General features: G+C 38.8%; 1 protein-coding gene across 3 annotated transcripts in view; it reads right to left on the minus strand.

Moving 5' to 3' along the window:
- Positions 1-233: 233 nt before the first annotated feature.
- MAP2K4 (mitogen-activated protein kinase kinase 4) overlaps positions 234-14,295 on the minus strand; it is a 72,501-nt gene continuing 58,439 nt past the window's right edge. For all 3 annotated transcript variants that reach the window (XM_011965677.1, XM_011965678.1, XM_011965680.1), the window contains 3 exons: positions 13,289-13,437; positions 4,159-4,204; positions 234-2,901 (listed from right to left, as the gene is read on the minus strand). In XM_011965677.1, the coding sequence (XP_011821067.1) occupies positions 2,788-2,901; positions 4,159-4,204; positions 13,289-13,437 (309 nt within the window). In that variant the 3' untranslated portion in view covers positions 234-2,787. The remainder of the gene's footprint in view (positions 2,902-4,158; positions 4,205-13,288; positions 13,438-14,295) is intronic.

Below are 14,295 nucleotides of genomic sequence, written 5' to 3' on the forward strand. Positions count from 1 at the left end.
GTACCTCTCCACCATGACACAGGTTGAAGAACTGTACCCACTTCCTTTAGCATTAAGAAAGCTGGGGCAGGCAAAGAAACTCAAGAGACTGTGATGCCTGTTCAAGCAAAGCTGTGCTTAACAGATACATCTGTGGTTTCAAGAAGGATAAGCAAAAAGGGTAGCCATGGGAAGGAAGAAGAAAAAGAAAGCAGCCATAAAACACTTCCAAAAGGAGGTCATTTTCCCCGGTGTGAATTGCACAGATAATTTAATGTAATTTACTTGATTTTCCCCTCTCAGGGTCTGATTTCAGAAAATCAAATTACAAAGTCATCATCACATCCTAGATTTATTACAACTGACCTGCAGGCAAAAGGATAGAACTATTACATAAACACTTCGATTCCATGTATATATCTTAAATAGAGGAGGAATTCAAACAAGAATACAGGATAAAATATTCCAAAGCTCCAAGAAGCAGTTATGTTACTGAGCTCCATTTTTTACAGACAAATAAGGCAATATCCCTGCACATTAGCTTTTTGATAATTTTTATACATTTTTCTATGGTACAAGAGAAAAATAACCAGAGCTCACAATGTACAGTTCTTACACTATTTTCACAGTTTGTGAACACTATACACCCTTTTGTTTTAATAAAGATACATTGTAATAAACTCCTTGCCCTTAAGTTTATAGTTCATAATAATCTATGATTAATACACTAAAATTGCCTTTTTATGTGGACATCCACACAAGAGAACGGTCAGATTAGCTCCTGGACAGTCAGAATTGCTTTTATCTCCATTTGCATAACGGCAAAGTGACCCTATGCTGAGCCAGACCGGAAGTTGACAGCAGAGAAACAGATTCCTCTTGAGTTCCCGGGAGCAATGGAGGATGATGGCTTGCTGTGGTCGAAGGGAGACATCAAGCAATGTCTCTTTTCAGAACAGTGGGAAGTCTAAAGTTTAGGATACCGTGGGGGAGAAGATAGGGAAATGAGGCAAGTAGATCAAAGAGATAATCACTTTCGAATTCTGCAATTTACAGGGATGTGACTTTAAACAGCACCATTCTCCCTTTATTGTTTGATAGTATTTATGACTGTCACTCTGAGAGGAGACAAGGCAATACCTGCCACGATTTGGTTCTGTAACGGCATCACCTGCATCTCAGGCCATGGCCGTTTTATATTCCAGTGTGCCTGAACCACTCACCGTGCTGCTTCACTGTCATACAAAGCCTAAGGTTCAGTGCCAGGGACGCCCAAGCAAAACCTAATGAGAACCTGGCTAATGGGTAAGTGAAGAAGCACAAGATACTTAAATGGCCTCTTGTAACAGTGCTGAGGGTTTTGTTTTGCTTTTTGTATTTTTTTCCAGTAGAATTCCAATGCCAAGAAATGGTGGCAGACTAGGAGAGGTTCTAGCAGGTGATGAAGGTAAAGGCTGCCATTTCAGATCCTCATCTGGTCCAATGTGTCTCTAGAAAAGATGCCTCTTTATCACCTACCACATCGGCTGGGCCCCACTATTCTTAGCCTTTTAAACACCAGCGCATATGAGAGATTTGGGGCTAAAAATCCTCGGTAAGGAACATCCCTGCTAACTGTAAAGGTTTTTTGATATAGAAAAAAGGCAAAATATTGGATTAAGCGAAAGTCACATAGCGACAATAGACCACAGGGGAAGGGAAAGAGATTCAGAAACTGAAGACCTGGACCAGTGATGGCAAGAAGCAAACAACTGAGATTTGGTCTTTTGCTGCCTACTAGAAATCTTTATCTAATCAATCAAGGCACATTGCTACTAGCTACTTCTCCCTGTTAGTGAGTTATGATGGCTAAAGTATCAGGCTTGGGACCAAGGGGAAATATATAGCTGCTATAAGTTGTTCCAGATAAAATACTACAATTAAAAACATCTGTAAACTTTGCCTTCTGTACTGTTTTCTTCTTTCAGTCCTGGTGGTTTGTGGCAGGTGGAACATCAAGTTGGCAGCACACCGAATTCTGAGAATGAAAAATTCTTAGGATCAGCACCTTCTTTGACAAGTGGCAGACTCCTGAGTCTTCCCAATGAAAAGTAGGACTGGTAAAGGAGAAAAGAACACATTCTGTCCTGTCTCAATATTTTAATGTTCACCTCTTTGAACGCAACATGGTTTTTGGTAAAGATAAATTCATTCTAATTTAACATGATATTTCAAACAGGAAATTTGGCTGAGCACATCGATCCCCAAACATCAACTGTAACTGTAAAGCAACAGAATATCACATCAGTAAATCTATTGCACTTGGTGAAGAAAGTAAATTCCTCCTTTGTCTCCCAGCTCCAGAAGGCAATGTGTCTCATTGGCTGTGCAAGCTCTTCTCACTCAAGCCCGCGTTTCTAAGTTCAGACATAGTACATCCATCACCGTGTCCTTCCAGGATTTGGACGTCTGACAAAACACCATTCCAGTAGCTGCATCTCCAGGTTTTGAGTCTAGAAATGAATTTAAGATGTGATCTAATCACAGTCAACAACTTGATCGTACTGACTTCCACATTTCATGAATATGTTCATCACAAAAGAGCAGGATGAGGTCTCTCTGACCAGCACTCACACCGCGTGATCAGTCAGGTATTACAAGGATGCACGTTCTAGGTGACAGGAGTATACAGACATGATGGAAACGAACACCAATCTTATTGCACATGGTGTCTGGGCGAGCAATAAAAACACTGTGATACGGGATGAAAATTCTTTACGTCTTGCTTCCTCTCAGCCCTTTTTTCTAGAGTCTGATGTAGCAGCGATATCAATCAACATACATGGGAGAGCTGGGAGTAGCTGGCATTTGATCCAGGATTTTACAAACATAGCATGCGACCTCAACGGCACGTTCTTCATACATCAAAATAAAGGGATGTTTCTGTAAGAAAATTGTAAACAAAAAAGTCAAAAGTTTGTATGACAGCCCAAACTGAACATTTTCCAATTTCTATAGAACACAGAACTCCAGGCTCCCAACCACACACAGCTGTGAAATACTGCAACACCACAAGTTCAGAGAGGTGAGTACAGCCTTTATTCCATGCAGATATGCTAATGGGCGTGGGCAGGCCTGGAGAGGAAACGTGGTAACGATTTGAAGGTGCCACCTTGGCAGCGAGGTCTGGAAACTTATCTGTGTACCACGGAGTGTTTGTTGAGGGAGACAGCTAAGTTGTTACTCAGCACAAAACATAGCTGGCGTCTCCACCACACCATCTAAGAGCTAAGAAGAAAGACGTAAATAGCAGTCGCTATTCCTCTTGGGACACCAGTATAAATCTCAACCTCCATTTCCCCCATATACAACAGGAGGACCTTTTTACAAAAAGGTCGCAATCCTTTTGACCTCTTCTTTTGACCTTTTAACAAAAAGGTTGTAATCCTTTTGACCAAAAGAGGCCTAAGAAAAATTTGCCCCAGGAGCTTCTTCGCTGTACTCTCCAGAGCCAGGGCCCCAGCACCTGCTTCACCTTTTAAACTCCACCTCTATCAACAGTTTTCTTTTATAGCCTAAGTACGCTGACTGGATGTGTTTACAGTCATTGATGGACTGCAATATTGTAAGTTTGTCACAACATCCTTGGAGAGCTAGTAGTTAAATGTGACAAACAAATGGATCTTTTCTGAAAATATTCCCACATTATTAGATCACAATACTTTCTCCACTGCCCTACCAATGCCACACCCAGCAGACTGCTTAAAACACCCAAGTTCCATGGGATGAATGAGAACTTTCAAAGAAATGGGAATAGGCCGTATGATGTAAATTTGTGTGAGTTTTTATAAGGGCAGAATAAACACAAACTTTTCACTAATTTTTTTCTTATGGCTGCATCACATAGACTATGCAATGGAAAATGGCTTCTTAAAGTCAAAGTCAGAATTCTCTAGGGGTAATTTTTATAACATGTTAAGACCAAAATTTTCCATGAGAATTTAGCTAGTATTAGTAGAAAAATTATAACTACAAATTTTCTCTTTCCAAATACTTGTTTAAAAACATTAACCAAAAAAACTCAATAAAGTTGAGATGTTTGTTTATGACAGAGAGGCCCACTGCTTGCTTAGTGAACCAGCACATTAAGAGAGTTCCGGTGTGAGGATGTACCTACAATCCCCACAGTCCCACACTCACCAGAAGCTCTTTATACTTTGGCCTTTTGGATTCATCCTTCGTAAGGCTAAAATAACAGAAAAACAACATTATTAAAATGTAGATTCATTTGCCTAAGTATTTTTCTTTTCACAGATGAAATACTACAAAGAATGAAATAGTTCTTTCCTTCAGATCCAAAGTAACAATGCAGACAGCCTGCTAAACACAGTAAAGCACATACAAAAAATTATGACAGTCTATAATCTGAAGATTTATCTCTAGGATAGTCAGTGTAGGATGATTCGTTAAAAATTAGAAAAATACTAATTCTTGAAAATTGACTAAATTATGGCATAGCTACACAACACTAGTTAAATATATAAATGTTGTACAAGTATAAAATTATTTGTGTACATATATGCTTTTCTAAATGTAAATAAAAAAGTAGACAGGTATTTATGCAGAGACTACCCAAGAGAAACCAGCAATCAAGTAATTCTGGGAGATAAATTACATATACATTTTTATCAATTTATCCTTAAGTTTTAAAAAGTTTATACTCTGTATCTCAATATGTTCTTTGGTCCAAAAGTCTAAAACAATATAACTTCACTAAAGATTACATCAGTATATACAAATCTCTGCCCTGTTGACATTTTCTCCTTGTCTCCTTGAATTCTACCTTGCCTAATTAAAGCTGCCAAAAGTATTTTCATTTTGTTTATATTTACTTCATCTATCTTGGCCCGTATCTTAATACCATTCCCTTCCAACCTCAGTATTTTACTATCAAACATGAATATGGGTAACATAGTTCACCTCTTTCTAAACTCATTGCTGTTTTCCATATCCCACTTTCTGTAATGGATACTGCAATGTGCTATGTAGATTCCCTCTTTAAGGAGGAAGGACTTACTCTTCCACTGTGGGGCATGCTACCAGCTGACAACCCTTTACTATCGGCCTCTTCAGAATTACCACAGCTAAAGAGAGCCACCTTAGCCCACCTGGGACAGTCCGTCTCTAATGACTGAGCCACAAAAGTGTATAAAAATCCAAGGTCCTCATTCCAAGGCGGATCAATACTAAAGGCTCTCCCAGCTTCACAGATTCCCTGAGTTGCCTGAGGCTTTCACTGACACGGCGCTGCAACTCAGCTTCTTCTGCTCAATCTCGTTTCCTTCTCATTGCTAGTGTTGATCCCAAGATCACTACCTAGTCTACACTCTTATCTCTGTCTCAAAAGCCTGCTTTCCAGGTATCCAACTCCTGACATCCTTCTTCTGGGTTAACTCTTCTTCTTGGCCAAGTACAGTTGGCCCTTGAGCAACACAGATTTGAACTGTACAAATCCACTTATATGTGGATTTTTCTTCTGCCTCTGCCACCCGAGATAGCAAGACCAACTCCTCCTCCTCCTCAGTCTATTCAATGTGAAGACAAAGATGAAGATCTTTATGACGATCCACTTTCACTTACTGAGTAATGTATTTTCTCTTCCTTATGATTTTCTTAATAATATTTTCTTTTCTCTAGCTTACTTCATTGTAACAATGCAGTATATAATACATATACAAAACGTTATGTTAATTGACTATGTTATCAGCAAGGCTTCTGGTCGACAGTAGGCTATTTGTTAGTAGTCAAGTTTTGGGGTAATCAAAAGTTATATGCAGATTTTTGACTGAACAGGCGGTCAGCATCCCTAACCTCCACACCATTCAAGGATCAAAACAGTCTATGAATTGTAAGCTCACAGTCTTCCCATTCCTAAAAATGTCTGTATTTCTTCCTTATTGTGAATATTTGAGTGCCTGAGTATAAAACTTTAGGACCAGGTTGACAATTATTTTCCCTCAGCACTCTGGTGCTGTGACTCCACTTTTTCCTGCAACTACTGTGGCTGGGAACAAATCTGCTGTCAGTTCTATCAATCCTTAACAGATAATCTGTTTTCTCTTCCTGATATTGTTTGATAATTTTGCTTCAATGCATAAATGATGAGAAACAAAGGTATAAGTTTATGTACCTTATACCTTTGTTTATACCTTTTTCATCATTTATGCATTGAAGCAAAATTGCACAATATCAATTAAAATTTACCTTTTAAATGTATATTTAAATTTACCTTTAAGCTTTTACCTTTGTTTATCCTACATGATAAACAGACTTCATTTTCAATCTGAAAACCTATACTAAATCAGTTTTCAAATGTTTTCTTTCCCCTATGATCTCTGTAAATATTGCTTCTCCACTTTCAGAGTTGCCTTCTCTATTTCCATTACATGCATCTTAGAACCTCTTACTTGGTATTCTATTCCGATTCTTTACTGCTTTTCATATAATCTGTGTCATGCTGGGGGAACTTCTCAGCTCCATTTTCTATTTCTCTAATTTTGCCTTCGATTATTTCCAGTCTAGAGTACATCAAGTCTGTTGTGTCTTTCATATCAACAGCTATGATTTTTCCATTTCCAAGACTTCTATTTCCAACTGCTTCATTTGTTTCTTCCTCAGTTTTAATTGAATTTATACCCTTATTTCCTTGAGCAACCTAAATATACTGATTTTCTTTTACAGCATATTTCAGACAATTTCAGATATCTATTTCAACTTAAAGTAAGTTTCTGTTCCATTTTGTTAAATGTTTTCTTAGCATTACCCTTCAGTATTTAGGAATTTTGATTTGCAGACTCATTTTGAAGTAACATGCTTACCCTCCACGCATATCCATACATTTGTTCAACAAATGTCTGAGTGCCCTACTGATCACTATGAACTGAACTGGGAGCTAGAGATACACATATAGAGCAGTTTTACAGTTGCCTCTATTTCACAGGGCCACCAGTATTGAACAGGGTCCTATAATGGACCTTTCAAGTTCCACTCCTACGTTGGTATTAGGACAATCACAGTTCCAGTCCTCTGGTTGCAAAATCGGTATCTAAAGCCTTGTTGTTGTGTAGTACCATAGCTTGCTTAAAGCTGTGGCCCAGGAAGTAACTGAAATCATTTTTTTCATTTTCCAGAATGAAAAAAGACCTGGAATACAGCAAGCCCATGGCTTCAGATCTACACAGCATTTTGTAAGTATTTTTGTTGCATTTTTCACCCACACAGATATTTGCCTTCTTTGTAAAGCTGCCATACCTTTCTGGTTTTGTGTTTTTCTATTTCATCTACTGGAGCAGAAAATTATGTCAGTGTATAAACCTATGATGCTATTTGGGTGGAAATCTTAAACTATTAACATTGACTGTCTTCTGTTTCTAAATTACAGCTGACATTAATCATCTGTTATCAATAATTATATTAGCTCCCCTTAGACTAATAAGGTAGCCATTAGCAAAATTAATGCTAATAAAATATGTATTTCCTTAGTTACATTAGCCACATTTCAAATGCTAGCAGCTACCACACTAGACAGAGCAGAATATAGGCCATTTCCATCACCTCAAAAAGTTCTACTGGGAGAGCTTCAGCTCTATCTTCTAGCTCATTAATCTCTCTTCAACGATATCTAATCTGTTGAATTCAGCTATTGTTTTAATTTATGCTTTTTATTTCTAGAAGTTCTATTTGGTTCTTTATAAATGTGTTCCCTGCTTGTATTTCTCAGCTGCCTCTTTGTTTTTCTTTACACTTATATATTTTTTGTTTCCTTTCATTCCAATATTTGAAGTCTCTGCAGATCTATTCCTACTATCCGTTGTTTCTGATTCTCATTTCTTTTGTGAGTGTTGAAATTTTTTTGTGGACTACATATTCCACTTAACTTTATTTTTCGGAATCATTTAGTCCTAGGCTGAATGATTTGCTTTTGCTTCTACCCATCAACTGGGGGCAAGAGGAGGGTATCTTTCCAACCAGGGACTTTGAAAAGTAATTTTTCTTAAAATTAAATTCTCTAAGTATTTTTACCATATACAATATGAATTTAGACAGCAAATCTACATTTGCTTGGGTTATCATAATTTACTTTGACTCTTCCTTCTCTCCCATAATTTCCCTCCCTGAATTTCAGTCAATTTCAGAGCTCCATGGATTCCTCAGTTTTGCACCAACTCTTTTACATTTTAAAAGGGACTTTAGGTGGGGCACGGTGGTTCATCCCTGTAATGCCAGAACTTTGGGAGGCTGAGGCAGGCGGATCACCTGAGGTCAGGAGTTCAAGACTAGCCTGGCCAACGTGGCGAAACCCTGTCTGTACTAAAAATGCAAAAATTAGCTGGGCGTGGTGGTGTGTGCCTGTAGTCCCAGTTACTCAGGAGGCTGAGGCAGGACAATCTCTTGAACCCAGGAGGTGAAGGCTGCAGTGAGCCAAGATCACGCCACTGCACTCCAGCCTGGGCAATGGAGCCAGACTCTGTCCTAAATAAATAAATGGCACTTTAAAATGCTTATCCAGGCCAGGTACAGTGACTCACGCCTGTAATCCCAATACTCCAGGAGGCCGAGGCAGGAGGATCGCGTAAGCCTAGGAGTTTAAGACCAACCCGGTAATACAGTGAAATACAGTATCTACAAAATTTGTTTTAAGAAATTAGCCAGGTGGGCCAAGTGTAGTGGCTCACACCTATAATCCCAGCACTTTGGGAGGCCGAGGTGGGCGGATCACCTGAGGTCGGGAGCTGACCAACCTGACCAACATGGAGAAACCCCAACTCTAGTAAAAATACAAAATTAGCCAGGTGTGGTGGTGCATGCCTGTAATTCAGCTACTTGGAGGCTAAGGCAGGAGAATCGCTTGAAACCGGGAGGTGGAGGTTGCGGTGAGCCGAGATTGTGCCATTGCACTCCAGCCTGGGCAACAAGAGCAAGACTCTGTCTCAAAAAAAAAAAAAAAGAAATTAGCCAGGTATAGTGGCACACTGCTGTAGTCCCAGCTACTTGGGGGGCTGAGACGGGAGGATCGCCTGAGCCTGGGAAGTTGAGGTTGCAGTAAGCTGCAATCATGCCACTGCACTCCAATCTGGGTCACAGTTTAAAATGTGGGCTGAGATCTGAGGAGAGCAAAATCACTTAGTGACCACTGAACAGGCCCCAGAGACAAAAACTCCTTATCTGAGGAATTTAGAAGGGAGCAAAAACCACCCAATGACTATCAAACAGGCAATCTGGAGGCAAAATTAGAATTAGACTTCCCAGCCTGGCGCAGTGGCTCATGCCTGTAATCCCAGGACTTTGGGAGGCCGAGGCAGGTGGATTACTTGAGGTCAGCAGTTCAAGACCAGCCTGGCCAATGTGGTGAAACCCCATCTCTATTAAACATACAAAAATTAGCCAGGCATGGTGGCATGTGCCTGTAGTCCCAGCTACTTGGGAGGCTGAGGCAGGAGAATAGCTTGAACCTGTGAGGTGAAGGTTGCAGTGAGCTGAGATCGCGCCACTGTACTCCCACCTAGGCGACAGAGCGAGATTCCATATGAAAAACAAAAACAAAAAAAAAACAAAAAGTAATTAGACTTCCCTATTATCTAAAGCAGGCATTGGTTTCAGATTTTTTCCCCCAAAAAACTTTATAAGTAACTAGAATTTCTATACATCTTCAGAATGCCATGTTGAAATTCACTGTGCAACACTTGCTGACTTTAAGGAAAAAATTACTACAAATCTAAGCATTTATTGTGACCTACATGGATAATATGGTCCAAATTACCCTCAAGCTTTAAGGTCCATAAATACCCCTAGGGAAAAATTCACTGTGGCATGCTCAGTGCCCCGCTGCACTCTTCTGCAGCATGCTTTCTTTCTAATAAACTTTCCTTTTTCAAACCTATACTGTTGTCTGTAAATTCTTTTTATCAACCCATGAGTCAACCATTTCCTAATGCCGGGGGCTCAGACACCTCAGCCAGCAAGGTCTTCCTTTTGAACCATAAGTCTTATCCTTTTTTTTTTATCTTAGGAAAACTTTTAATTGAAGCAGAAACACAGAAAACACAACTCCTAAGTGCAGAACTAAAATAAAAGTAACAATATTCTGACTTCCAATACCTTATATTGTTTGCTTTTAACTTTCATATAGAAATAGAACCATACATGCTGCTTTCTGTCTTACTTCTTTCACTCAACATCAGTCGTGAGATTTACTGAAGTTGCTGAGTGAAGCAATGGTTCTATCTTCTCGATGCCATATACCACTGTATACATAATGCTACAACTTATTATCTGTTCTACTGTACAAAGAGTTTCCAATAGTAGGTTATAAATCTGCTTTTCTGGACATTCTTATATATGTCTTTTAGTGTATTTATGTCCACACTTTTGTTGGGTATATAGTTAGAACCTGAATTGCTGAACCATGGTGTATACATCAACCATATTAGATCAGCTATACTGGATTACTGCTTGTTTTTCACGGGAACTGTACTAATTTATACTCCTACAAGTTATGTATGAGACTTTCAGTTGCTTCAGATCTTCATCAATACTTGCTACTGTTAGTATTTTAAACTGTGGTCATTCTGGTGATTATAATGGTATTTCATTGTAGTTTTGACCTGCATTTCCCCTGATTACTAATAATGCAGAATGAAGGCAGCACACTGAATATGTTTACTGGCCTCTTGAATATTTTAAGTGCCTTTCAAGTATTTTGTTATTTTTGGTTGTTATTTTTCATAAGTGTTCTACATTTTTAAGTATTCTTTACATATTCTGTGTAAGTCCTTTGTTGAATATAGGTATGAAAAATAACTCCTAATGTGTGGCTTGGCATGTCATTCAGCGCTGTCTTTTTAATCAATGGAAGTTCCTAATTTTAATGAAATCCAACTTTATCAATCTTTCTCTACGTTCTGTTTCAGAAATCTTTACCCAAACGTAATGAAAATATTCTCCCATATTATCCTCTATGTGCTTTTAATTTACATAACTGAAGAAATTCAGTTTGGCAAAAACCATTCAAGGAGAGGGAAGTCATAAGAAATCCGGCCACAGCGAGCCAGGTACAGTGGCTCATGTCTGTAATGCCAGCGCTCTGGGAGGTCAAGGTGGGCGGATCACGAGGTCAGAAGTTCGAGACCAGCCTGGCCAACACCGTGAAAACCGTCTCTACTAAAAAAAATAGTAATAATAATACAAAAAATTAGCCGGGTGCGGTGGCAGGTGCCTGTAATCCCAGCAGTACTCAGGAGACTGGGGCAGGAGAATCGTTTGAACCCAGGAGGTGGAGGCTGCAGTAAGCGGAGACCACGTCATTACACTCCAACCTGGGTAACTGAGTGAGACTCCATCTCAGAAAAAAAAAAAAAGAAATGTGGCCAGAGCAATAAACTAAGTCCAGATCATTATGGGTTCTGAAAGCCTAAATTAATTAATTTTAAGGACAAGATGAAGTTTCTAGAATAATATTTCTCAATTTTTTTTTCATTACTTATCCTCCCTATCATGAAATTTAAATACGACAGATATAGTGCATATCTGTTTATATTCTATGGCCCTTTGGAGGACTAAAAACCATTATACAATCCAAGATTTTCATTTCTCCAAAATCAATTTTTGCCTCCTTAGGGCCAATATCACCCTGTTAAGAATGCATACTTTAGACAGAGAAGTAACATGATCAGATATACATCATAAAAAATTCAACTCTAATAAAAAGGGGAATAATTTGGAATAAGGCAATATTGGATTATGAGAAATCTGAATGATCCAGGTCAGAGATTACAGGCAATGTCCAAGACAAAGAGTGGCAGAAAGAATGGACAAATACGGAGAGCTAATATGAGCATATTATAAACATAAGTATCCTTCAATGTAGACGTTAACGATTTGCAATGACATGGAACTATGAACCTACTCAGGGAAAACAATGAGACTCTAATGTCTAAAACTGTCACTCTACTATGGCATCAAGGGAAACAGAAATAAACATGTACAAGTACCAACACATACAGAACAAAATCAATAAAGATATCAAGGAATTAAAAAGAAAGCAACCATGATGGAAGGTTCACAGGTGATCATTTTAGATATTATACTCTAAGACTTATACAGATCCTTTTAAGCAAATATTTCATAAAAATGAAATACATAAAATGATCACATTTATGCAATTATAAACTATCCATATTGTGTGCAAATTAATAAAGGATTGTGTTTTAAAAGGAGGAAGCAGTCAATTTGAGTCATCCTTATGTCCTTCTTCTACCTAGAAAATCTTGAAGTATTCCTCTCCCCTCTGAAAAATCAACACAAAAGTAGAATTTGGTTACAGAAGATGAAAGAGACTTAAAAACTATAGTCAAACAAATATTTTTAAATTTTTCATACAGAGGAGGGCAATGTTCCCTAATATAAGTCTATAAGACCTAAAATGAGTAGAGAGAAGTCGCATTCTTGGCAGGAAAAAATTATGAGAAACAAAAAGGTATTTTCAGGAATAAACAGAAGATACACAAAATGCTCTGAGGCTTTTTGTTCATACCATGTCTTACATTTAAATCATGTTGGATAAACAAAATAAATGTCAAAATATTCAAATGATAACACAGAAATATTTTATTTAAAATAGAGACTGAAACAGTATAAAGCATGATTGTATTTCTTCCATATATGCATATGTTTATTCTTAGGTGCTGCATATACACAAACACACAACGAACTATTAGAAAGGTGGACAAACAACAACAGGTGTAGGGTTCACACCTTCCTTGGAGTAAGGTTTCAGAGAGCAAAGATATATAGTTCTACCAACTACACTCTGCGTGTGGATGTGACAGTACTACATAAACCCAACTGATTTCTATGTTATGTCAGAACACAGATCCAACCCTGAAAGTCTGATCTGGCAAGGTCTTGATTCAGTAAATGCTTCCAGGTGATTTTGGTGCAACTGCATTGTGAGAACCACATTAGAGTAAGATGATCAGTCTCACCTAGAAGTTTAACCTGGTATTTCTTGTACCAGGGTACTGGAAGTCTGGAGACAGCAGCTTCTCCACCACTCATGGCTGTTTTTCACCAATACCTGAGTAGCAGAATAAGAAGGTGATGCCTCTCCCAGCTAGCTGTAACCTTCCATACAGCCACAGTGATCCAGGGTCCCAGCTTAAAAAGCACGGTGATGTGACCAAGGGTCCCCTTCCTCCATGTGCTGCTAAGACCAAGTAAATCTCACTATTCTCACCATGCATGTTCGACCATTCATAAATCAGGTACTCACCACAAGTTGACAAAGTTGATGAAACTTGGGGAGAATTCCCTTTCCTCAGAATTACTCAGCTGCGGAGGATCTCCTTTCACGACTTGTGTTAGTTGATCAAATACACTATTCCACTTTGGATAAGGAAATCGGCCTGTGGCCAACTCATACTAAAGAGAACAAAGAGGAAAGAGCAAAATACACCAGGCATTATTTACTACTCTCCACTGGAATGGCCACGAAAAAATCTAAACTACAAGCAATACTCTTGTAAAGCCTTGAATTAAACACAGGTTAGTCTGGGGAGGAATCTTTAGAATCATAAAGGCTAAGTAGAAGTTATATTTAGAAATCAAGATCATATAGAGAATTCTGAATTAACCAAATTCAAGGACTTGGAATACACGGGAACACAAAACTTAAGCCTAGACAATGTCCCTACAATGCATGCTCCAGGGTGGCCTCTGGGTCTGACTTCTTTGTGAGAAAGTCTGGAAGACTGGTTTTAGAACTATTTTAGTATAGAATATGCACAACTTTTAGGCATCTTAGAGGAAGGTCTTGGTCCAGAATAGTGGTTAGATTCTTTTTTAAGGCAAAAGAACATCCAACAAACAAAAGCCCAATCTGAGCTTGGAGGAAACAATATGCAAATCCTGCTCTACAGCTATTCTGTAACTACTGCAATTTCAACCATAACCAAATTTTACAAGTAGTGAAGAAATCAAGTCAGGGTCAAACCCTGCACCCTGAAGCCCCAGTAAAGGGCTCTGGACAGTACTTCTAAGCCACACCAGAAGAGATCTGAAGAGTCTTACGTATGTCCCAATCCCATCAAGGGTCAAAAATATTCTCTAATAACCAGTGAATCATATTCTCATCTATCTCCCTTTCTGCTCTGAAAAATAATGAAAACCTACAAATTAGGCCGGGCGCAGTGGCTCATGCCTGTAATCCCAGCACTTTGGGAGGCCGAGGCGGGTGGATCACGAGGTCAGGAGATCGAGATCATCCTGGCTAACACAGTG

The sequence above is a fragment of the Mandrillus leucophaeus genome, unplaced genomic scaffold (assembly GCF_000951045.1).
Source record: "Mandrillus leucophaeus isolate KB7577 unplaced genomic scaffold, Mleu.le_1.0 Scaffold732, whole genome shotgun sequence".
Taxonomy (NCBI): domain Eukaryota; kingdom Metazoa; phylum Chordata; class Mammalia; order Primates; family Cercopithecidae; genus Mandrillus; species Mandrillus leucophaeus.